This window comes from Sinohyriopsis cumingii, chromosome 18 (genome assembly GCF_028554795.1).
Source record: "Sinohyriopsis cumingii isolate HCF-2022 chromosome 18, ASM2855479v2, whole genome shotgun sequence".
Classification (NCBI taxonomy): Eukaryota; Metazoa; Mollusca; class Bivalvia; order Unionida; family Unionidae; genus Sinohyriopsis; species Sinohyriopsis cumingii.
The window spans coordinates 6,491,090-6,518,042 of NC_142978.1; the positions used below are offsets into that span (position 1 = coordinate 6,491,090).

Genomic DNA, 26,953 nt, shown 5'->3' on the forward strand with positions numbered 1-26,953 from the left:
GTTCCTATTATTATTATTGTCATTATTATTATTATTATTATTATTATTATTATTATTATTATTATTATTTTATTTTACTTTTCATTTATATTTAGCATGTACTTCACTAACATGTAGATTCCCAATGCATTGATCGTTCGTGTAATCATCTTCGTAATTTTGTAAGCCTCTACTTATCTATATACATGTCCATCCCTCCATCTAAACACACACACACACACACACATCTTTGAAATGGATGTCTCGTTAGATTCTAAAATGAGATTTATCGCCATTTTTAACATTCAGTTTTTTTTCTTTCTAGTATGCCGTGAGATGCCTTGTATACAAATTTTGTGTAGTTTGAAGTTTTGCATTATATTTGGATATGGAGAGAAAATGTCTTCAACCTATTAATGGTATTCTTTTCTATCAAAAACAGTTTATTTATCAGTGTAATGAAGTAGCTATTTTCATGTTCATGATATTACCATGAGTTAAAACACATACAGAAATCAGACAAACACAAAGGAATAAACATAGAGACAGATTTAATTAAAGGCACATTTTGTCTCCTTACATACAAAAATGTTTTGCTTTAAAAGGCAACAAAAAATTTTTCGTGTAAGCGCGAATATGTAAACTTGCGCGAGCATGTGTTTTCGGCGAATGGTCCAAAGATAATCACTGTCACTAAAACAATACCTAAAATCAAACATGTAGCAGTTTGAAATATAATAACTTTTGAAATATATAGGAACTATACTTGAAAATAATCTTGGTGCTGATAGTTTTACTTCGATGCGTGCAATAAACAACTATAGCTTTGGGTACGAAACGACTATATTTTTGTGTACGAAACGACCATAGTGTTGTGCACGGAACGACCATTGAAACGGCTCATTTTGGTACGGAACGACATGGGTACGAAATGATTCTCTGTCTCTAATTAAGCATGCAATATAAAAATATTACATAGGCAACAAAATTTGGGAAAGCCCTGCATGTAATTTTTTTTTTAGGTCACCATCAATAATTAGATTGTCACATTGTACAAGACTATTGTCGAGTAATGCATATCACCTGTAAAACAAGGTAGGAATGTGGATATTATGCAACAGGTCGAATTTTGTCCTCCAAACAATCGACATGGACTCCCCCCCCCCCATTGCCTGCGAGGTATATTCCTGTACACCGATGCTCTCTGTAATTATGTTTCACTGAAAAGAAGCCGAAAACCTCTTATTGCAATTTCTTTCTTTCTTTCTTTCTTTCTTTCTTGAGAGAGTTTCAGCAGCATCAGCAGTAATTTGGAATTCCAACTTGATGGACAATATATCTCGAGAAATTTCTTATTCCAATTTGTCACCCAGCAAGAAAAGTATTGACGGAAGTCTTTACACGCTTATTTCCCATAAAAGAAATGGCAATCTACAGTGTGTACATCATTAACAAAGCTGGCGGTTTGATATATCAATATGACCACTTTACAAATCGTCCGGAAGTTGAGAAGACATTCAGTTTTCCGCTTGAAACTGTTTTAAAAGTCTTTGACGAGAAAGTTGTGGTCGCGTTCGGAGAAAGGGATGGAATCAAAGGTGCAGTGATTATATTATGTATTGATGACCCTCCCCTTTTTCGAGCATCAGCGATTTATACAGTAGAAACACGCTTCCAGATACGACACACGTTCTTACATACAATGATTGTACTGGAATAAAATTTATGAATATGTACTTGCGTTTTGGATAGGTTAAAGAACTATCCAAATATTTAATGTTTCATGAAGTAAATTTGTGACGACCTCTACAGGTTAATTGACAGTTCAGTTGGACCGAAAATAAGACCATTCCGCCTAGCTTGAAAGACAATTCGGCCCTACTCTATATATATATATATATATATATATATATATATATATATATATATATATATATATATATATAACGATTTTTGTGACTTGTAAATTAGAATAGGATTTAGAATTTTTTTTAGCAAATTTAAACAAACTAAACTGTCATGATATTCTTTAAAAAAATATGTTAATACTCTGTAATGTACATACATATGAATGAAAAAACAAAATGACATATCTTGTTCATTTTAATTACGATATTTATTTACATGTATTTTTTTATGGTAAAAATTATATACTCCCGCACAAGGACATTCTCATTTTAAGTCTTCAGGTGATTGATTTATGCAACAATAATACTTAATATGTATACATATTCATATTAATTTTTCAGAGATTGGTAACACCATCCATGAGATATTGTAATAAATATATATATATTTTACCTGCATGACATTTAATTGTTCCTTTATAAGAATCAATCTTACTGAAGAAAACATTATGCAAACATTACATTTAGAATGTCAAAATAATTAAATTTGTCTCAGATTTGTTCCATTTTTTTTCTAAAACCTATTCTATTTTACAAACTAATTAAATTGAGAATGAAATGGTGTTCACAGACCAATGCACACATTCATCTGTAGGAACAAATTAGTGTATTTTACTAATAATTATTTTTGAAGAACAAGAAAGGAAAAGGTGATGTCTCTTTATTTCATACATTGCATGCATTATATCCCAAAAGACAAAATGATTATAATTCTACATGGTTGTGTTACCAAATGCTTAAATTTGAATAATATAATGATATACAAATTATATAAACATTTTCCAAAAATATTTTGTCAAAGTTAACTTATATCAGATTCATATGGAGTGCCTGCTTATCTGTTTGAAGAAAAGTTACTTGTCGTTGTAAGTGCATTTGGGCCGAATTGTCTTGATACCACCTCCACAGATTAGTTCAGGACTGGACACTTTATTTTCTTTTTTCTTAAAGTCAGAATATTCACAAGAAAATCAAACTTGCTGGTTGCTAAATTTGAACTTGCTAGAAAATATGACAGATAATTTTACAACAAAGGTTTATTTTAGAGAAAGATAAATATAGTAATCATTATTCAATATATATATATATATATATATATATATATATATATATATATATATATATACCAATGTCAAATTGCTCTGATAAGGCCAAACAAAAAATGTGTTTCAGATTGGCTGGCCATCCTAACTTCTCATTGGTGACCCTAGAACTTTTCTGCCATGAAAAAAAAAAAATCACTCAAAATCACATTAAACTTATATAATGTTTAAAAACATAATTTTTTATATATAAAAAAGCCTGCTACCTTAATTTTAAAACCTGTGCAATAGAAAATGCACATATTTCTTTTTCTTGGCCTGTTGTTATGTACTTATAAATTTTCACATAAATTAAGAAAATCCCAAAACATGATTCAAAAGAAAGGCATAACATTTCTACCTTTCTGATACAATCTTCATCTTAAGTCATAAACTGAATTTGATTTCAAGAAACAGCTAATATGAGCTTAACTAATTGTTTGCAAATGAAGCGTGTTTAGCAACAGTCACCCATTTTCACTGCTCTCACTGTTAATAACACAAATTTGTTGTGCATAAGGGCAGCGGACCCAAATAAGTGATTTATAGCTATTGTGCAGTTGTCAAATGTTGCATCACAGAAGATTTCACTAGCTGAATAACTAGGAAGGTTTCTCTGCAAGGCACAGCTGATAGCATTTGAACTGTTTCTGGCAGGAGATTGTGAGAGGTTTGTTGGGGCATTAGCATGGAAATGACAGCATTAATGTGAAAATTATTTAGAGCACTATTGGACGTTTTGTTAGCACTTGATCATACCTTCCTGTTAAAGAGAATACTGATCATTTCCATCCATTTGTATGTCCACATAAGTTATGGCATAGATATTTGCACTTGTTTAGTTGTAACAAGGAAATCTTGAAGAAAAAGTATTTCCAGCCTATTTTGATATTATAGTAATACAGGATCAGAAAACAAGAGTTTCATTTTTTTTTACTTTATGGATTCGATGCTAAAATTCTGGCTCATTCTTGGGTAGAAATTTGATAGGTATATAATACATGTTATTTCACACCTTCTTCTACAGCAAGTTAATGGTCTTTATCTGTCCAGAGTAAATATTAATTACCAGGTATGGGGTAGTTCTGGTTTAAAATTTAAACATTTACAACTTGCTACATGAAAAGATAAAATAAAAATAAAGCAATAGAAAGTTGTTTTTGCAATTTTTATTATTCTCTTTAATTCCACTCATAAATTTGAGAATATGCTCAAAAGATGGCCGCTGTGTAAGAATAGCTTAAGAATATGCTGTCAAATATGGTATCAATCCTGCAGTTTTCAAGCTATAAAAAAACTTCACTATAATGGGATTATGTGTAGCTGCATAGTTAAGATCTAAGCAGACAAGGAGATTAGGACACAGTTAATTGATGGTTAGTTCATAAGGATTTTGAACACAAAGACTATCTGCATATGCATGCGATATGACACCCCTCTTTGATAAACATTACTCAACACAGTTTTAATCCATCATATTATAAATTCTTAAGCATTGTTTGGAACACTTGCATTTTATCATGTCCAGTATCTTGAAAAGTAGTGCAAAGATCGTAGATTTTATTTTATTTGTTGAAGGTATACAAACTTTCATGTTAATCATCATAAGCCATCAATAATTGAGCTGTTTTTCAGTGTAATGTACAAGCTCAAGCCTGTTTCTTGTGAGATTGGTCAACAGAAATCAGTAAATGCATCTAGTTTTCATAAAGAAGACATTTTGTCAAAGAGACTGAGATATGTGTGGAATGACTCATGGAATAGGGCATTAGCATGGGCCAAAATGTGAGAAAACAATGGAGCATTGTTAGCTTTATATACATAGTGTGACCGTGTGGTAGGAAAGTGCAATACAGCCCAAGGAAAACCAGATCCAGAACTTAAGGATTTTGATCCTGAAACTGCTGTGTTGAAATTTGATAAAGTTTGTTCGTGATAAAGGGACTTTATTTTGCTGTTTTGCTTATGATGAAATGCAAAAAAGTGAATGGAATATGGCCATTTATTTATTCTTCCAGTATCTTGGAATATGTATTGATTTGAATGGAATTAAGCTAATTAAATAAATTAATATATAAAAAGAAAGTGTAATCTCTTCCTTGATTCCTTCTAGCTGCACACAAAATTGAAGAATGCCATGGTAAAGGCATTGAGAATTAATATACATGTAGCTATTGGTTGGTTCGTTGATTAGTTAGTATGGGTTTAAGCCAGTTTTCATCACCTGATAGTCTGTACATGGTGGCAATTATATTTGGTGCAGGAAGAACACAGAAAAACCCTAGAAGAACCCTCAACCCACAGGTAGCTACAGGCAGACTTGAGCCTGAAATCTAAGCCATGCGGATGGAGGTGAGATGTCGGTGATCTGTAAAGATGATCACCTTAGACCTTAGACTTGTATTATCACAAACAACTACAAGTATTGTGTTTATCAACTGCCCTAATTTTTCATTGGTATATCATAACACTAACTATTTCACAATGAATGAACATCCCAATCTGATGGTATATATACATTTGTGACAACACAATTCACAGTGTTCTAAACCATTGCATAGAGAAAAGTAATCATTATTGGGATTTCTAGTTTTAGGACTGGGACAGCAGCTCTTTCCAAGGAAGGAGTCCTGGACTGCACCTTTCAAAATGCAATGGAGAACCATGATCATTTGCCATGCAAATGCAAGAATTTTATTTTATAATGGGGTATACACAGTATTTTCTATTGGACATTGCTTATTGCAAAATTGGCATAATTTATAATTTATTGCAAAATTGGCATAATTTATAATATTTGCTGAATACAGGATTGGAAATAGATGATAAATAAATAAAGGAACTTTCAATACCAGTAAACTGTTGTCTTATATTTATGATTTGTTTCTTTGTCTTATACTGAGAGATTAAGGCATGCCAAGCTAAAGTCTCCCTCTCCTCTTTCATTGTGTAACCTTGCCATTTGCTACAGAATTGCTGGGGTTAGGCAAAAGTGCTGGAGATTTATCGTCATCAAATTTTGGGTAGTTTTTCCTCTAAAATGAAATATTGGAAAATGATTACAAAAGTAAAACAATTAACAAGTTCTAATATATTTATTGACACTTGACCTTAATTGACTTTAGATAGCCATTATTGTGCTGATTTACCATTAATCTTTGTATATAATTAAATACATATGTACATACATTTAACAAATTTCAATTATATATTATAAAGTAAGGATTTAGTTATTTTAACATGTTAACATTACTATTCTGGAGATCTGCATAATATCACAGGCATGACGTACTGAAAGGTTAAGTTACAAATTATAATAATTTCAATAAACTAGGAGTGTTTCTGAGTTATCTGTGAAAAATATTTGTTAAATTTTTGATTATCAGCATAATAACAAATTTATATCACAAGTTAAAAACAAATTGTGAAAAAAAATATTTTCATTTTTTTTATCACACATTGGCATTTATTTTCTGTCACTCTATTGTTGTAGGTTCAACACCATTTTTCAGCACATGATAGACTGTATACGGCAGCCTGTATATCTGGTGGAAGAAGAACCTGGGAACCCACCAGAAGGAACCACTGATGTTGCTGGCAAGCTTTCTCACAAACCCACATTGACCAAGCCAGAGACTCAGAACTCACATGGACTGATGTGTGTGATCTGTAAAGATGAGCACCTTAGATCACTCAGCCACCAAGAATCCCTCTATAAATCTGCAATATATATATTTCCTTGCAAATATATGACTCAGCACTTGCATACTAATAATTCTCTCATCTCTTTCACAGTAATGTATAATAAAAACTGATTACTACTTTACAATTGTGTAATTTAGTACTCTTCCATGACAGGAGTCACTCATCATTATATTGCTTCATGAACAAAATTCTAGGAATATGATTGGTCATTTATCAAGATATAAAATCCAGTAGCTATGATAAAATATTATTCTAATAGGGTGGAAATACTTCTGTAAGGTTATAACTAGATTACGTGACCTACAGGCATGGTGATAGCAAGTCACTGGCTATATACATCTGGGTAAAACAAAATGGCAGACAATCTCCATTTCAAATGTTAAAATGTAGTTATCAAATTTAGGATCCAGATATATGAAAGGATATTGTTATAGAGAGAAATGAGTTGCTGCATTGTGGAAATTATCCCCTCTAAAAGGCTAGATTTTGCAAAATGCATGTTTCCCAGGTGTACAAAAGGTTATGACCATCGTAAACTCCTTTGCCTTTGGGTCAGAGTGTTTGGGGTAAAGCTTTTCACAAGTTTATAAAGTTCTGGGTTTATTTATTTATTTTTTTTTGTTTACAGGCTCCTTAATTTTTATGTTATTTTTACAGTGGGACACACATTATTAGCAATAAATGGGAAGCTTGTGGAGGGTCGATATCTACAAGATGGACGAGATATTATGGAGTTTCTTGCCGCACAGGAAAATTTTCCACTAGATATCAAGTTTGGTCGTCCCAAACTTACAACCAATGAAAAAATCATGTTAGCCAGCATGTTTCACTCGTAAGTATTATTAAGATTTGATCTTTTTTTAAATATTTATATACATTTTGAATGTCAGGCACGTGAATGATGTCATGCCTATTTGGGCCTCTTGCTGTTGAATCAGAACATTCGTGCATTTGACAAAGTATTAGAAAGGGGAAATTGATGTTTGATTGTGATTTTCCGCAGATTGTGCATAGTCTTTTAAGTCATTAACTTTAACTCCCTTAATTTTTAAAATGTCCATAAATATATAGATTAGATAAACATCTAGTGTCTGTGAAACACAATCTTTCATAAAGAACTAGCACATATAATAGATTCTTGTGTTGAGGGGAAGATTTCATAGTATTATGGTAAAAATTTCCATTGCAACCACCCTCATAGAAAAGAACATTTCCCAATAATAATCACATGTAGCCTGTGCTGTTTACTTGATTCGGGACTTTTGAATAGTTAGTGTATCCTCCATACTTGGACAGATTTTTAATTAAGCTATTTTACACCTAGCCAATTGGTGGTCCAATGCTCTTCCATGAAACTTTGCTCTGCACATAATCATTAATTCTGTAGGTTAATTATTAATTATATTTAAAGGTGTTCTTTGTTGTAAAAAATGTAGGGATGTGACGATACACCTATACCAGGTATTGATTCGTATTGTGATAGACATATTGCAATATAATACATATGAATACATGTCAAAAATAAAAAGCAAATGAATAATAATTACTGATGGCTGTGGAAGATTAAAAATGACTAAGGTATATATTGTTTTGAATTGAGTCTCCTTTAGTATTGATTTCTTAATCAAAAGGGCAGAATTATCTTTTGTACTAATACACCAGCAAATTGTTGCACCCCTGTCAGTATGGTGTCACAGTTTGCCTAAATGTATCATGTTGTTGTTGTTGTTGTAGGGTTTAACGCCATTTTTCAGCACATGATAGGCTATGCATGGCGGCCAGTATTCATGGTGGAGGAAGAACCCTGGAAAACCCAGGGAAGAACCACCGACCCATGAGAAGCTACTGGCAAGCTTTCTCACATACCCACATATGCTGAATCCTAGACTCAAACCCACACAGACAGAGGTGAGATGGCAGTGATCCGTAACAGAGAGTGCTTTAGACCACTCGGCCACTCGGGGCCCCTAAATGTATCATGGTGCTATGAACTGTTGGAGAAATTGGACTTAAAATGCATGGTTTTCTCTTGTGTCCCAATTTAAATCCTAAAAAGAACACCATGTTTACTTGCTTATAAATTCCAACTGCAGACTGCATGGTACCAGATCTGCCATCACATTATGTACTGCCAGATCTGCATCTACACAGTTTGCTAGGAGTTATCGGTAGAAAGAATTACATCAATTCTGATCTGATATGACATTATGTGATAGTAGATCAGGGTCTGTTTTTTCTGCAATTGGACTTGATTTATACGTGAGTATATATGGTATTGTATGACATGCTTTTAAGTGGCCACACAGATTTTCTGTTATAAAAAAAGACATAATTTCAGTAACTGTGTGATCCTGGGAAAAATACATTTAACATTTGCACTTTACTTTGATTAGAGGAGTCTGTGATCTTCAACTTCTGATGATTTTTTAAATACTTATTCAGCTATTGTTTTATGGACAGTTGGTTAAGTCATTTTTCCCTTAGTTTTCGATGTCATGATCCTTATATTCAGCTAAGAGGACTACAAGACAGTGTACACAAACCATTACATTTTTTATTGATTTTCGTACTGTAATATTTGAACTCTGATGATTTATAAATTTTAAACCCCTAATGCCACCGTTTATCATAAATTTCACGTCTTCCGGTCTAACTATTGTTCAGAAGGAAGGAAATGATTTGTTAAAAAAACTGTCAATAATGAACTGTTTTTTGTAATAATCAGGCTATCAGGTTTAAATGATATCGAGATATTCAGTTTAATTCAGTCAAGGAAGTCACTTATAATTCCAGCCTTTCTCTAGAGTGCTCCACAAGTAATTATGTGATACATTTGACAAATTTCCATTAGCTACTAGTCTTAAAACAAACAACATTTGCATGTGGCACAAAAATTGATTTGACAAGGAATGAAGAGAGACAGGACCACTTTTTTAAAGTGGATCTGAGGAGGAAAAGTATACGTTGGGTAAAAATAAGACTCAGGTTAAAATTGGTGATCAGCTGGTGTACTGGAGTAAAACATGAAGGGCAAACTTTTGGGCTTAGAAGACAATCCAGCATAGCATGGAGTAAAACATGAAGGGCAAACTTGGGCAGAAGACAATCCAACATAGCAAAGAGTAAAACATGAAGGGCAAACTTGGGCAGAAGACAATCCAACATAGCATGGAGTAAAACGTGAAGGGCAAACTTGGACAGAAGACAATCCAACATAGCATGGAGTAAAACGTGAAGGGCAAACTTGGACAGAAGACAATCCAACATAGCATGGAGTAAAACGTGAAGGGCAAACTTGGACAGAAGACAATCCAACATAGCATGGAGTAAAATGTGAAGGGCAAACTTGGGCAGAAGACAATCCAACATAGCATGGAGTTAGCTTCTTATGTTTACAGCAGTGATGTCATCGTATCTTGTGTGCCAGCTTTCAACTGAAATCAGTTGAGCCATGGATGTTGCCAGTCAACACTGGATTAATTCATTCACATTTTGGAAAACGGCAAGGTATCTCAGTTCGGAGAGAAATTACATGGTTCATAATGTGATTAACGTCAATATTATTGGATTTTAATAGAATCCTATAATGTTTAGTAACAATATCCATCAAGATTCAATATTATTCAGATGATTGGCATATATGACTTTTTGCTCATAATGGCTGCATTGGAGTTTTAAGAAATTATGTACTTAATTTTACAAGGATTTCATCCAAATGAGTCATTTACTGTGAATTCATGAAACTTTTCATGAATTGTGTGCTTGCTGTGAGTGGGAAATTAAAATATCCAACAGACAATGATCATTCTGTGTAGACATTAATTGCAGAGAAAGGTGTCACACAATTTCACCTTTGTTGATGAACATTAATGTTGACAAGTACAAACCCTCTTAATAATTACATATCTGGACCACATCATGGTCACACGATAATACAGTGTTCTGGGCTAACTGTCATGGTCAGTGTCTTGCACTGTTTGACTATTGGACCCCCCCATCACTATAACCATTTACCGATAGTCTTAATTTCATTTGTAAGTAGCCCCTGTAGGTAGCCTCGACTGTTAATGAGCATGAAAATAGATTTAAAGAAATGAAGATTAGTTACGTGTCTGGACAGTAATACGGCCAAGTCACAATGAACTCAAATTAATTTAGTTATTGGTAAATTCATTTCATTAAAAATTGCATACTAATTATGAACATGTATAATTTAAAGATTGATACGTCCCTATTCGCGACAAAATCAAGGGAACTTCATCATAGTTACATTGTCCAAAAATTACTTGCATGAAAATATTTCCTCTGAATATTTTGAAAATATGGTATGTGCTAGGACATGTTTTCCATTTAGTTCAGATCATTTGCACACTGTAATATTATACCTTGAATCATGAAATTTGGTGAGGGACCTTATTCCCCATGTAAATAATAGCGTACTTTGACCCACTTTGACCCATGAATCACTGACATTTGTTAAATAGTGAGTTTTATGTTTATTTCCCATGCTCTGTTGATGCTAGAATCATTAAAATTGATGAATATCACACCGTTACAATGAACAAAGGTCACAGTGATCTACATTTTACATTGTACTGGCCTGTGTTAGGCTTTTTTGCATTTAGTTCATGACTAGTTTTGTGTGCACCCTGAATGTATACCATTATACATAAATTCATGAAACTTGATGAGGAGATGCACCTGTTTCACAAAGTAGGTCACTATGACCTGGCATATTTAATTGCTTCACTGACTTTGGTTAATATTTATTAGATTTTTTTAGCTTTGTTCATGCTAGAATCTTTAAACCAGATGATTCAGTCTATCTCAGTACAACCTTTGAACCAAAAATGGTAACTGAAAATCAATTCTTGTTTTACTTAAGTATGTATGCCTATGACCGCATAATTTTTTTTTATTTTCAGACCATTACATTGGAAGTAGGAACCAATATGTTTATTCAGTGATAACTTTCCACATTAATAACTAAACATTGCATGGTGTGATATGTTACCCTCAACAGGTTAACTGTGTATTGTACATGTGAATAATTATAGGAATGGTTGACTGTACGATGCATTCTTTTCATTCGAGGCTTAAACTGTAGTGGCTAATCATGGTAATTTTTGATGCATGAACTCTGCTTTTACTCAGAGGATACTGAAAGCCTGTGATCTTTATCCATTAAAATCTGGTTTTAGGGGTGGGCAGTTACAATAGCATTTGATACATATTTTAAGAACAATGATTTCTTTTTAAAATCTAAAAACAAAATCAAGTTTGTTTTTTCTTCAGTCATTATATTACTTCTACTTTTATAAAATAGAAAAATTTTTCTTTTTGTATGATGACTGTTTGTCCTGTCATATGTATATATGTGTCAGCACAATACTGGCTATACAGTGCAGATTAAAATGTAAATTTAAATTTTAAATCAACTTTACAGATACAAAACTGCAAATAAATGGGCTGACATTTTTTTGTCAGGATGACTTTAACCACAATTACTTTGGTGCATGATAATCAATTTTGACAGTGACTGATAGAGAGGACTGCAGGCCTCAGAATACATGCAATGTGGCACATCAAGTCCATAGTACCATCTTTACTATTTGCATACATGTATGAGCTATGCAAAGCAAAACTATATTTGACATCTCTGTACTTCATTTTTGGTATAAATTACCTAATGTCACATTATGTGTATAGTGCAAATGAAATACACATACTAATTTACATGTTCTAATATTCACATGGATTCTTTTTCAATTATATAACGATAACAAATGATGTTTCTAAAGTTACCTCCCTTGAGCACACCACCATAGCTATTGAAGAGATTAAACAAACACTAAAATTGTTACCTACAGAAGTAAATAGATCATCATCATATTATATGTTCAGCTTTGGCTAATTTTGTACAATTGTTTTGTTGAATTAAACTTCCATGATAAACATTTTTGCAGTTTGTTTTTATGGAAGAAAACATTTTATAAGGAGAGTATAAAGTAATATTTTTGAGTGGAGATAATGACTCAGTATAATAAAATCTCAGTCATTGTTGATACATTGGTATACTAATGGAATAGTCTATTCAGGTTGTTTGCCATTGGGTCACAGCTGTCACCTGACTTGAGGTCATCGGGAATTGAGGTTCTGGAGACTGATACATTCAAACTTCATTGTCATCAGACCATGACAGGTAAAGATACTGTACACAAAGTATATTGACTAGGCTCCACTCATGTTGTATCCACTGAATTACACCTCACTTTACTGTTGAAATCTCTTGGATTTACAGATGGATACAGGCTACTGCAGATTTTATTTTATTCCCATGCTATTTATATTTTGCAAAGAACTATATATCCATGAATTACCAAGACAAAATATTCATAATTTCTCAAACAAGTTTAAAATATGAATCATAGATCTGCAAAATTAAACAGCTGATAATTATACTGAACCTAAAAAGAAACACATTATTTTGAACTATGTATTTACTTTATAAAATGAATTTTTTCTTAAAAAATAAGCTGGCTTCACCTGCTGTCCCTGTGAGTGAAAATCACCAGTATCATTTAGATCGATATTCAAATGAAAATAAATATCTCACGCTGTTTGCATTTTTAAAGTATGCTAATTAAATATATAGCTTTGATTTTTTTAAAAGTTATATGTCTCATTTTGGGAGTCAGTATTGGATGATATGGGAAAATGGTGAAATTAAGTACAGTCAACCCTGTCCTAACAGTCACGTTTACCCAATGGTCACCTGTTCACAGTAGCCATTCTGATTTCTCCCTGGCAAATTTTCTTTACAACTGTCCTGCACTGTAAGTCACCTGCCTTCAGTGGTAAGCAGACAACAGTTGCTTCCTAGACAGACAACAGTTTCTTCTGCCTTAAGCTGTCACTGGTGCAGATCTATTGTGACCACAGAGTCTATGCAAAATAAAATTTTCCTTCATGGGGAAGGCACTGTTTTGATATAGGAATATCACGTGAATTGACATGCAAACATTTCATATTCTGCTTGTTTTTCAGTCTTGTTGACAGTGTAACTGAAAGGTGTCAATATGTCAGAAGCAAAGCAGGTTTTATCATTAGGCTAGAGGGTAAAAGCAATTAGTTTGATGAATGGTCGGAAATGAAGTCGTTTTATCACAACTGAATTTGAAGTCGCTTTTTGGGCTAGTGTGACAGGTATAGTTTGACATCTTCACCTATTTGCTTATGAACTAACTGAAGAAAAAAAGTGTCCTCGAGAAGAGTTATGAATTAAATATATTTTCATTAGGTTCAGAGATCATTCAGTATTTGAATCTGTCTGTCAAGGCAGGAAAGTTTTGGTTCATAGTTCACAAAGAATAGCTATATACAGCTTCTTCAGATTTCCTGTTCGTCACTGGCTTTTCACATAAGTCTACTGTCTTTTGATCTTGGCAAATTGAGTAACTTGCAAATTCAGCTAATTTAAAACATGGATAGCTATTTCCAAATCTAACTTATACAAGTTGGCCAACCAAAGAGTCAGTCATGGTTTTAAGTTCATATGTTGGTTGTCAAGCAGTAGTGAAATTATTGTTATGTCATGGTGCACAAAACAAACTAAGGTCATTGATTATGTTAAGTCAGTGACATTTAATTTGTATGATGGATTTAAGTGAGCATGAAGTGTCACTTCAACCCACCAATCCAACAGTATTCTTTGAGGTGATTGTCTCAGCTTGTTTATTTCAGTTCCCATAAGAACATATGTTGTCATCATAATTGTTTCGATGTACCTTGACAATGTCAAAATGATTATTACTATTTGTTTGCATTTAAAGATTAGAATTACAGTACATGATCACCTCAGTGACAGAAGGAATGATTAACTTTCCATCCTCTCCAAAGAACATATTGGTGTGAAATATAATTCATGTGTAGAGTAGGCACATATACAAGAAAATCCCAGTCTCTAAGTGAAATTATTTGTCCTTTGCCCAGTAAATCCATACAGTAGACAATGTAATCCCTCGGCTGGGATATTATTTAAGAGCTGAAATTCTTATTTTATAGGATTTCTGAAATTGAGTACATGTGCATGTGTAGCTATAGTATTGTGAAGTTCATTAATACATAGTGTTTCAAGCTTATTTAAAATTCTTCAAGGTCAGTGTTACAGTCATCAGGTAAACCTCCTTGTATGTATATGGCCTAGATAATGCAGGGTTAATGTGGATGACCTGGATAATGTGGATGGCCTAGATAATGCAGGGATAATGTAGATGGTATGTCTAATGCAGGGATAATATGGATGACCTGGGTTATGTGTGGATAATGTCGATGGCCTAGATAATGCAGGGATAATGTAGATGGTATGTCAAATGCAGGGATAATGTGGATGACCTGGGTTATGTGTGGATAATGTGGATGGCCTAGATAATGCAGGGATAATGTAGATGGTATGTCTAATGCAGGGATAATGTGGATGACCTGGATTATGTGTGGATAATGTGGATGGCTTAGATAATGCAGGGATAATGTAGATGGTATGTCTAATGCAGGGATAATGTAGATGGTATGTCTAATGCAGGGATAATGTGGATGGTATGTCTAATGCAGGGATAATGTGGATGACCTGGATTTTGTGTGGATAATGTGGATGGCCTAGATAATGCAGGGATAATATGGATGGTATGTCTAATGCAGGGATAATGTGGATGGTATGTCTAATGCAGGGATAATGTGGATGACTGGGTTATGTGTGGATAATGTTGATGGCCTAGATAATGCAGGGATAATGTAGATGGTATGCCTAATGCAGGGATAATGTGGATGACCTGGATTATGTGTGGATAATGTGGATGGCTTAGATAATGCAGGGATAATGTAGATGGTATGTCTAATGCAGGGATAATGTGGATGACCTGGATTATGTGTGGATAATGTCGATGGTATGTCTAATGCAGGGATAATGTAGATGGTATGTCTAATGCAGGGATAATGTGGATGGTATGTCTAATGCAGGGATAATGTAGATGGTATGTCTAATGCAGGGATAATGTAGATGGTATGTCTAATGCAGGGATAATGTGGATGGTATGTCTAATGCAGGGATAATGTGGATGACCTGGATTATATATGGATAATGTGGATGATCTGTATAATGCAGGGTTAATGTGGATGGCCTGTATAATTCAGGGTTAATTTGGATGGCATGGATAATGCAGGGTTAATGCACTTGGTTGGTACCTCTGTGGTTTTGGGCTAAGTCCTAGGTTCTTACAAGTGCAAGAGAAAGAGGCTGTCTGTAAGGCTTGTAATTGTCTGCAGATTGTCAAATTTCCTCCACCTTAAGGAGCACATAATGTCGCTGATAATGTCATATGAAAAAAGATAGATATATGTAAGTATAATGAGTGCCTGTAGTCTTTCAGGATTCATACAGATATGTAAAAATGTTTGACATTATTGACCAGATTTTTACATAACATATGAAGTGAAAATTTAGTACCACTCAATAAAATCTCTGTAAACCCATGTTATTTTTCTACACATGCTGTGTGTACTTGCTTATAAGTCCAGTTCAGCTGCATAGACCCAGTCTGCTTAATGCACTGGCAAATCTAGGTTGATGCTGTTTGTTCTACTGATTACTTAAAACAAACTTCATACACCCAGATCTGCAAGCACAGTATATGATGGCAGATCAGGGTCTTTGCATTTTGCAGTTGGATTCGACTTATTAGTGAGTATATACAGTATTAAAGCATGATCAGGCTCAGTCAAAACAATACAGCTGCTATGAAATCCTAATTATCATATACTGTATGTACTTACTTATAAGTCAAACCAATACAGGTGCTATGAAATCCTAATTATCATATACTGTATGTACTTACTTATAAGTCAAACCAATACAGGTGCTATGAAATCCTAATTATCATATACTGTATGTACTTACTTATAAGTCAAACCAATACAGCTGCTATGAAATCTAAATATCATATACTGTATGTACATGCTTATAAGTCAAACCAATACAGCTGCTATGAAATCCTGATTATCATATACTGTATGTACTTGCTTTTAAGTCAAAACAATACAGCTGCTATGAAATCCTAATTATCATATACTGTAGTACTTACTTATAAGTCAGACCAAACTGCAAACAACAAAGATCCTGATATGCTATAGCATAATGCACATGCAAATCAGGATCTTTGTTGTTTTTCTACTGATTACTCCTAACAAACTGCACAGACATAGTTCTGCAGGTGCATTATATGATGGCAGATCTGGATCTGTGAAGTTTGCAGTTGGACTCGTCTTATAAGCAAGTACAGATTGAATCTATTTTGAAAATTAACTGGCTATTGCTGTTTTGTCAAACAATATAAATATTTGTATGTGAGAGAAAACCTTAACATCTCTCATCATATAAAAGAAAACATCATTAAACCAAAACCCCATTAAAGCTGAAAATTAAATTGGTTATGAGGGATTTTGGTCATGAGTGTGTAAATGCAAGTACGATGCACATAGGTCTTTGTTTGATATAATCAAACTAGTCCAAAAATCAAACCCAGACTTGTTATATTACACCAATACCTATTTAAGAGTTGAGGTATTGAAATATAATTAAATCAGTATTTTCATTTTCTTTATCTATTTTTTGTTTCTAAATTATTTCAGGTGTGAAGTTCATAGTAATAGCAGATCCAAAACAGGCCCATATCGACGTCCTTCTCAAGAAACTCTATGAAGTGTATACAGATTTTGCCCTGAAAAATCCCTTTTACTCACTGGATATGCCTATAAGGTCATTTTCACTTTCATATTCTTATTAGAAGTGTATACAGATTTTGCCCTGAAAAATCCCTTTTACTCGCTGGATATGCCTATAAGGTCATTTTCACTTTCATATTCTTATTAGAAGTGTACACTGATTTGCCCTGAAAAATCCGATCTACTGACTGTATATGCATATAAGCAGCGTTTCCGCTTCATTAGTGCTACTACCAGTCCCTCGTACTGGTAAGGACAGAAAAAGTTGGTACAAAACCAGATTTTACTGGTATGAATTTCACCAATGCATGGTTTATAACTTGCACAGTGTTGTAAAAATTATGTTGTAAATAACTCTGTAGAGTAAGAACCTGAAAAGAATGCATTTTTGACCTTTACAGGAGCTGTGTTCATTATGGACAGTGTCACAAGTCAACACCATGTTCCACACAGCATCCTTTGAAAATAGTGCCAGTTTGACCTCCAGTATGGCCACCACTGTTGCCATCTGGCAACTCTTAATATCTCTGCTTCTACTACAAGGCTGGTGATATCAGGATTGTGCTTCAGCAAACGACTTATGATGTCCAGTTGGTCCAAGATGGACATCTGATATCCAGTATGGCCAGCATGGCAGTCATCTTGAAAATCTTGTTATTATTACTCTTCCAAAATGGAAAACATATCACTAGTTTTGTGTTGATTGTTAATTAAATCGGCACTGATAGCTATATTAACATGGTGTTTTCATCAGTGGACTTCTTATGCAACCTAGCTGGTCCTGAATGAATTGGTGTTTTTCATACATCCATAATAGCTGCCATTAGAATGGATGGTCATAATGACATGGTGGTTAAAGAGAACATAGCTATTATTATTGTATGATTTAATTTTGATTGTATGGCTGAAACATTTAAGTCACAAGCATCAAAACAATCCTTTTGAATAATTCTCCTGTATTTCCCCCCGCAGAACAGTATTTATTAGTGTCAGGTCTCTAACAAGTCCAGCCACACACACCCATAGGATAAAAAGTGAGCTATTTTAAAAATGCACATTACATTTTGTCAACATAGCAACCAATGTTATGCTGAAAGACAGGAACATGAAACTAGCCAGAATTATTCCTGAGATGTCAACAATAAATTTTACACTTTGAAAAGGGATGGAATAAATGAGGTTCATAAAGGTCAAAGGGTAAAATATTTACCGATTGTTTAATATGGAAGAAGCAAATTTGCTTTTTCATCATTTATTTTTTAATTTCATTGCAAATAAATGAAAAGAAACATTTGCACTATAGTTCTTTTACTTAATGCAAAAGTTTTAAATTTAAATTGACTCTGTTCCTATATTCTAAGACTAATAATTTCCCCATAATTAAGGTCACTACTCACACAAACAAGCCTCATGGCAAATTATGTAAGCAAGAGAAAAATGAGCATAATTAGCTTATTTTCATGATTAACAGTTATTATGTACTTTTGAGAGAGTGACGTTTGTAAGGTGAAGTTGTCTGCATTTAAAACATGCACTGTGGAGAGAATGTTGGCATACCTCAATGCTACTTTAATGTAATGTGGCTGACATTTCTTTGGATATTATACTTTTGGAAATTTAAGCACACTGCTAACTAAAATGACTGCTCCCTTGTGGTAAAAAAATCAGCCTGAATTAGTCTAAAGTACACTATCCGTAGCAGCTATTAAAATAGGGAAAACGAATTTTGCCAGACTAGACCACTTCTGACAGTGCAATGAATGAATTACCAAATATATAAAAGGTAAAAAAAAATTATTTGCACTTTTTTATACAATTTACCTCTGAAGTTCAGGAAGTGAAAATGACCAAGTGGAGCTAGCACTTTTTTGAACAGTGCACATCTGGAGTAAGGCCAAGCTGTATAATCTATAACCCATATTACACCTATCAATCATACACCAAAATAAAGGGAATTAAAGGTTCTTTGAACTATACATAAGATATACAAGGTCTTTTTTAAATAGCCAGTATAACCAGTGAGGAAAGCCAGGGAAATTCTTTTTCTTTAAAATTCTAACCCTATGCAAAATATGAAACTGTAGGGCACCACCTTAATGAAAAGACTTCTAATTATGTTTTTTTGGTCCTAAATAAAAATGGACCAACCAAATATCCCATACGTCCACCAAAGCAACTCATTTGAACATCTTGCTATCACTGAAGAATATCAAAGATGGTTTCAGTACTCTGAAGTTTAAATGAAGAAATGTTCTTATCTTGCATTCCTGGAAATGTTTTGGATCCAGTACAGTGTCAGTCCCTTCAAGGACTTGTGTTACTTTATTTTTACTTCTTTTGCTGAAAACCTGGTATTTTTTTTAAAGAAGAGCTTGCTATCACAATTAAGCGAAAACTACTTGAGACAGACAACTGAAATTAGTTGGCATTTTTTATATGTCTATGTAGATGATAGATTAAATTTCCATGCTATTTTGACTGACTTTTTGGTTTACACAAACAGATCTGGTCGTAAACAAAAATCCTTCTGGAATTGCATGAAAATGTTTCTCAAGATTATGTTGCAGTATTGTATACATTATGTTGCAGTATTGTATACATTATGTTGTAGTCTTGTATACATTATGTTGTAGTCTTGTATACATTATGTTGCAGTCTTGTATACATTATGTTGCAGTCTTGTATACATTATGTTGCAGTATTGTATACATTATGTTGTAGTCTTGTATACATTATGTTGTAGTATTGTATACATTATGTTGCAGTCTTGTATACATTATGTTGTAGTATTGTATACATTATGTTGCAGTCTTGTATACATTATGTTGCAGTATTGTATACATTATGTTGCAGTATTGTATACATTATGTTGCAGTATTGCAGGGATGGTCCTGGGTTTTAAAAAGCTGTCGCCAAAAAAATCGCCAACCTCAATATTTTGTCGCCAATTTTCAAAAAGTGTCACCAGAACAAGTAGTGTACATTTTTTGAAGTGTTAATTTAGTCTATTAATGTAACAGGCAATGAAAATTACAAAAGATGGGTTAGTTAATACTCTAATTACAATAAGCATTAACAAAATGTTACAACGTGTTATATGAAGATCCGTCGCGATTTTAGGGCTGCCAACTTGTTGAATGCAGTTTCAAAGTCTAATTTTTCACATCTGTACATGCTGATTCTCATTAAATTCTCGAGAGATGAGATGCAGAGTTTATTTCTGATGTCAGTTTTTATGAGGTTCATCTTACTGAATCCACGTTCACAGTCTACAGTGCTGACAGGTGACACCAGTAGTCTCTCGGCAGCCCCCACCCCTTATGGCTAGCTTCACAAAGCTTGAAGTGAATTGCTTCCTAAAACCCAAGAATGATCACTGAATGCTGTATAAATTTTCTCGACAAGCAAACTAGGATCTCCATTCCCACGAATGAAACTTACACGAGTCAACACCTGGCAATATTGGATCGTATATATAAGCATAAATTCACACCCAATTTAGGGATTCTTCACTCCTGTATTTTGAGAAATAAATAATTATTATTAGTTATGCAAAACTGTCTTTTTTTTTTTCTTTTTTTTTTTTTTTTTTTGCTATTTCTTGTTGCAGAGTTTAAGTCTCTGCAGCCATAACACGGATTGATGCAAAAGGAAAAGATCAATGAGTAAAATGCTGCACTGGCGACAGATATAATTGTGATTGAGATTTTTTCCATTTGCTTTGTATTTATACGCAATAGTCGGTACTTCAGAGGTTATCAGTTTTCTATGAAGGTTCAGCAAAACTATTGTATTGGTATATGTAAAAAAAAAAAAAAAAAAACAACAACAGAAGGATTAGCCATTCAATTAATTGTATCTGTTCTATTCGCGTCTTCAGAAGTCGGTCAGTTGTAGGTATAGTTAGGTAGCATGATTGACTGTATCACAGTATACAGTACTCAGCCCAGATGTCAGCATAAGCAGATTATGATGTAACAATGCACTGTAAAGATGGGGTTGTCAATACGAACAAAGGATCGTTTGTGTAACAGATTGCATTGCTTAGTCAAGTTTGTGGCTTCCTTTCATTCTCCCTTTTAATTTATCCAGTCAAAATCCATGATTGTATGTACAAATTAAATAACCAAAAAGTCTGTCGCCAAAAAAATCGCCAGATGGGATATTTTTGTCGCCAATAAGGAAAAAAAATCGCAATTTGCGACATTGGCGAAGCCCAGGACGATCCCTGGTATTGTATACATTATGTTGCAGTATTGTATACATTATGTTGCAGTATTGTATACATTATGTTGCATTATTGTATACATTATGTTGTAGTATTGTATACATTATGTTGCATTATTGTATACATTATGTTGTAGTATTGTATACATTATGTTGCAGTATTGTATACATTATGTTGCATTATTGTATACATTATGTTGCATTATTGTATACATTATGTTGCATTATTGTATACATTATATTGTAGTATTGTATACATTATGTTGTAGTATTGTATACATTATGTTGCAGTATTGTATACATTATGTTGTAGTATTGTATACATTATGTTGCAGTATTGTATACATTATGTTGCATTATTGTATACATTATGTTGCAGTATTGTATACATTATGTTGCAGTATTGTATACATTATGTTGCAGTATTGTATACATTATGTTGCAGTATTGTATACATTATGTTGCAGTATTGTATACATTATTTGATAGTTATTCAGGAAAATGTGTAAGCTGTTAACATACACCAGTCACTGGCTTTTTAAGATCTAGTGATGCTAAAGTATCATATTTGTAGTATTCCTTGCTCATTTTTATACATAAATCAAGAGATACTTCTCACTCTCATCTGCACTTACAATTTGTTCCACTAGTAGATCTGATGCACACATTTTATCACAATTTATAAAATTTACCAGCTCCCCTGGAATTTTGTTTCTTCAGTTTTGTAATTTTGCAATGTTGTGAAATATTTTGTTGCATAATACAGTTGTACTGATTTTTTAATTGTGGATCTCTTTCTCCTCAAGTTTGGCTCCTTGTTGAAAATTATTTCACCTTCAAAATATTTCTTTTCCAGGTGTGATCTGTTTGATTCTAATCTTCAGAGTGCAATAGAACAGGCTGAGAAGTTGGGCATCAGCAATGTATGATTTGTTAGGATTCTGGATTGTCTACTTATGACATATTGTGCCTGGATTGGTATTCTAAAGAGGAGTTATCTTCCTTTCACACATTCATTCTGTCATTCATTCTGCATGGGACTTGGCTGAGTATGACCAGAACATCGATCAGCCATTTCTGTCAGGTCATGAAATAGCCTTGGATGTAGTTGTAGGAATAAACATCAGTTTGATGTGTTGGGCGATTTGCATCTGATGGAATGCACAACAGTGTACAGTTCTCAATGGCAAGGATTTACATCTTAGGTTTCTTTCTCACCTTGATGGAAAAGGCAGAGAATGTTCCAGTTGAGCTGAGTTAAGAAGAGTTAGCTATGCTGACAGATCCAGTAAAAGACCAGAATAGTGGGGGATTAATTATTGTCATCTATACGTCCAGGAATGAAGTCACTATTAATTGAGTAATGGTCTAAAACTTATCTGTGTAATTGTCCCAAAGTTGTGCCAGTGGTGCATGTATTGTGGTTAAGTGCACATTTTGATGCTTGTCTGTTCACATTAAAATAGGTTTTTCAGTATTTACTTCTTATTAACACTGTTCAAGAAATAGGAGCTGATTTTTGTAAAAATGTATTTAAGTTCCTACGTTGAATTTATCTTGAAATCTAAATACAAGGACAAAAGCGATACTTAAAACTATGGTTATATGTTAAAAATCTGAAAATTTATAATGATGGCACTTTGCTTCAAAAATAAGTGTGTTAGTTTTCTGTAGTTTTTCATTAGAATATATAATGACTTTTAATACATACACTGATAAAATTATTAAATACATGCAATAATAAAATTATTAAAATTCCTTGAAATTTTTTGTTGTTGAAGAAACAACTTTTGACATGAAGATTTGCATAATTGAAGGTAAATCAGTAGCCTTCTTGATAAAATCTTGTGTTGAAAGATAACCATAGCAAATCCAAAACACTTTTTATACACATCACCCCACCCCTCATTTTTAGACCATGACCTAGGGGGTATAATCCAGATATTTGTTTAACATTTTATTCCAGCTTCTCTTATGTATGCATGTACAAAGTTTGGTACAAACATTTTCAAAATGTCACTGTAGTAAAATAAAATTGTATATTTGATTTTTGACCACAGAAAATTATACCCCTATGACACTACATGGGCAACCTCTGTTCCAATCTTGGTAAATTCCAATCAGTGGTTTTGTCATTGATGTGGTTATACATAGCATCTAGATACAAAACTAATTAAACATGGCATTTATTTCATAATGCAAAGCTCGTTTATGTCACAATTACGTACATGCCAACCCCAGGTGAGGAAAAAGTGTAATCCAAGTGGACAAAAAGAGTATTCCAAGAAGAAAAAGAGTAATTCACATATAACATGATAAACATTTAATGAGCATATGTACAAAACAATTTCTTTATCCCTCTGGACTTCTAACATCAATTACTGCTTCAGGTTTTCATATATAATACTCTGAGCTTTTAAAAGCAACAGACTCATGTTGCATTTCAAAACACTTTGTACCAGCTGAGACTATGAATGTTTTGCACACCAGTAGAGCACTAAGTGCTGGGTTACAGAGCCTGGATCTGAATTCAGTTTTATTTTTGTAACAATACTGAACAATCTCTCACAGTCACCATTAGAATGGTAAAGAACCAATATTCCTGTCATAACCTGACAAAGAAGATGGAATTTATATCTTCCAGTTATTGGGTCTTGTAGCTGGGAAATATGATGAAAAAAATCAACTCTGTCCGCATGAAGTACAGTGCCAACTTGATACTTCAGGAGTTCTTCTAATTTATCAGCAGCCTTTCCTGGAGCATGGTGCATCATATGACAGACAACCTGATATGTACAATGATGGAGACATATTTCAAAATATAGAATGCATCTCCTGTATGAATTCCAGTCATCATTTATGCAGTATCAACTGAAAACCCCATACAGTTCTGCCAACTTATTTTTATTCAAAGCATTATCAAGCAAACAAAAACGTTTTCTCCAGTGGAATCGACTGTTAATTCTGGTAATGAAAGAAGAGCACTCCGACTTTGCCGTTTTCATTGTCAAAGTCTCTTACACAGATTGGGTACAACTTTTTATCTTAATCACTACTCCTGTCTGTTGCAATACTAAACGGCCCAATTTTCATGGCTTCTGCAATTTTAAGTGAAGTATCTTCTGCTAAACACCTAATGATGATTTTCTTCTTGCACATGCATATTTTCTGCAATTTTGGAATCGGGAAACATCCGTTTGAACAAAAGGACCTATGTAGTCATCTACCGCTAGGGGTAGTCCGTGTTCAATTAAGAACTCGGTAGATAACGTCTCTGTATTTATAAAATTCATGTTCACAATTTAGTTCTGCTGTAAAAAAGAAGTTACCTTAGTATTGGAGTTAGTAAAACGAGCTAATTCAAGGTTTCTTTGTTTTACCACCATGACCAATATTAATATTCTTTCCACACAGCCTGCAAGGGGTGTGAAGCTGTCCTAGAATGGAACGCTGTACTGTGTAATTCATGTATTCATCTCTGAATCAGTTTTTCATCTTTTCCTAATCAATCTGTGAAATTATTTGAAAAATATTTTTGCTCTAACACACGCACTGACTAGAATAAATCTGACTTGACTTTTAGCACTAAATACCTACAGACTGGTTCTGTACCAGATATGGATTAGAACAAAGAATCTCCAAGCAAAGATTAAAAGTTAGAAAACCAGTCTGTTCTCTCCTAACTAAGCCATACAACTGCTATAAATAGAAACCGAGGTCAAAAGTTGAAAGTAGAAACCAGTATGTTCTTGGAAATAGGGCAACTGCTATAAATAGAACATAATACTGTTAGGAAAGTGCATGCAGTCTACGGACAAGCGTACTCTTATGTCATAGTTACAGAGAAGCCGTCTTTTCTCGAATACGGTCTGTGAGATTAATGGAATGTTAATAAAAATGAGAAAACAAATTATTAATTTTGTTGGGAGGGGAATATACTGAAAATGTATAATCTGAATACATTTATGCATAAAGCGATTTATGCATAAGGCGTAATTTAGTGAAAAAAAGCATAATGATTATGCCAAAAGTGTAATGGTTGGCATGCATGTAGTTATATTAATAAATGTTTCCTTGTGTGAGTAAGTGTCTGTGTGTTTGTGTTTTACTGGCAGCCACACTTTCATGGTGGCAAAGGTAATGTGAATGCCATAAACATGTAAATATATGAATTGTTGTTATTTATATATCTTCATTTGTAAATAATCAGAAGGTTTTATTTATTTGTAAGTAAATATGATTTTTAAATACAGTTTTGTCAGTTTTTTATCACAAGATTTATGGCAATTATCATTGAAAACAAAAAAGAATTTTTGAATTGCCCTTTCTAATTAAAAAGACCCACTTATCATAAAGCCCTGAGTTGAAAACAATGTTGAAGGTTGCAAAAGTTTGGTGAAGACTTTTAAGTGGAAATGTATCAATTTTGTAACCACTTAATTTTTCCATTTAATCTTTTCTTTCTCTGTCTCTCCCACACTTCCTCTCTCCCTCTCTCTCTCCATTAGAATGAATACATCTTAAAATGTGTTGACACTTTTGATTCTCTAGTATACATTTATGTAATCAAAGAATACATAAAAATCAACTGCTACCAACAAGAATACATAAAAATGAGCCGCTACCATCAAGAATACATGAAAACGAATCCCACCATCAAGAATACATAAAAATGAACCGCTACCATCAAGAATACATAAAAATGAACCGCTACCATCAAGAATACATAAAAATGAACCGCTACCATCAAGAATACATGAAAACGAATCCCACCATCAAGAATACATAAAAATGAACCGCTACCATCAAGAATACATAAAAATGAACCGCTACTATCAAGAATACATAAAAATGAACCGCTACCATCAAGAATACATGAAAACGAATCCCACCATCAAGAATACATAAAAATGAACCGCTACCATCAAGAATACATAAAAATGAACTGCTACCATCAAGAATACATAAAAATGAATCCCACCATCAAGAATACATAAAAATGAATCCCACCATCAAGAATACATAAAAATGAACTGCTGCCATCAAGAATACATAAAAATGAATCCCACCATCAAGAATACATAAAAATGAACCGCTACCATCAAGAATACATAAAAATGAATCCCACCATCAAGAATACATAAAAATGAATCCCACCATCAAGAATACATAAAAACGAACTGCTACCATCAAGAATACATAAAAATGAACTGCTACCATCAAGAATACATAAAAATGAACTGTTACCATCAAGAATACATAAAAATGAACCGCTAC

General features: G+C 33.4%; 1 protein-coding gene across 1 annotated transcript; it reads left to right on the forward strand.

The window, feature by feature from the left end:
- The first annotated feature begins 1,373 nt into the window (after positions 1-1,373).
- LOC149776021 (trafficking protein particle complex subunit 4-like) lies at positions 1,374-23,434 on the forward strand. Its single transcript, XM_089941705.1, has 5 exons — positions 1,374-1,577; positions 7,331-7,505; positions 12,772-12,875; positions 17,357-17,483; positions 22,533-23,434. The coding sequence occupies exons 1-5, from the start codon at positions 1,403-1,405 to the stop codon at positions 22,603-22,605; spliced, it is 654 nt and encodes a 217-aa protein (XP_089797831.1). The 5' UTR covers positions 1,374-1,402; the 3' UTR covers positions 22,606-23,434.
- The last annotated feature ends 3,519 nt before the right edge of the window (positions 23,435-26,953 follow it).

Bases quoted from the DNA above. Each gene is read 5' to 3' on its own strand.
- LOC149776021 (XM_089941705.1), top strand. From the start codon at position 1,403: ATGGCAATCTACAGTGTGTACATCATTAACAAAGCTGGCGGTTTGATA. The intron at 1,578-7,330 runs GTGCAGTGATTA...TTATTTTTACAG, and splicing joins AGAAAGGGATGGAATCAAAG to TGGGACACACATTATTAGCA. The intron at 17,484-22,532 runs GTCATTTTCACT...TTTCTTTTCCAG, and splicing joins TCACTGGATATGCCTATAAG to GTGTGATCTGTTTGATTCTA.